Genomic DNA, 237 nt, shown 5'->3' on the forward strand with positions numbered 1-237 from the left:
GCATCACGAAAGCCTTCCGAATTCCAACGACCTCCTTACTACAGCATCGTAACGTAGCCTCATTCAGTCGTGCTATGCCGCGGGTGGTCGTAACTTGCTCTAACGACATCATTCATAGACTTGGCAATTTTCCACAAGGCGACTGCACAAGGATGTTTACAAACCATGACGACACATTTAACGACCTCTGGGACATTGCTGAGAATTATGAGGAGTGCCTGAAGTGATGTTTTGCTT

At 46.8% G+C, this 237-nt stretch overlaps 1 protein-coding gene across 1 annotated transcript in view; it reads left to right on the top strand.

The window, feature by feature from the left end:
- The first annotated feature begins 74 nt into the window (after positions 1-74).
- LOC119591862 (leucine-rich repeat extensin-like protein 3) overlaps positions 75-237 on the top strand; it is a 5,406-nt gene continuing 5,243 nt past the window's right edge. Inside the window, exon 1 of the mRNA XM_037940603.1 lies at positions 75-223. Within this exon, the coding sequence (XP_037796531.1) occupies positions 75-223 (149 nt within the window). The remainder of the gene's footprint in view (positions 224-237) is intronic.

Source organism: Penaeus monodon, chromosome 29 (assembly GCF_015228065.2).
Source record: "Penaeus monodon isolate SGIC_2016 chromosome 29, NSTDA_Pmon_1, whole genome shotgun sequence".
NCBI lineage: Eukaryota > Metazoa > Arthropoda > Malacostraca > Decapoda > Penaeidae > Penaeus > Penaeus monodon.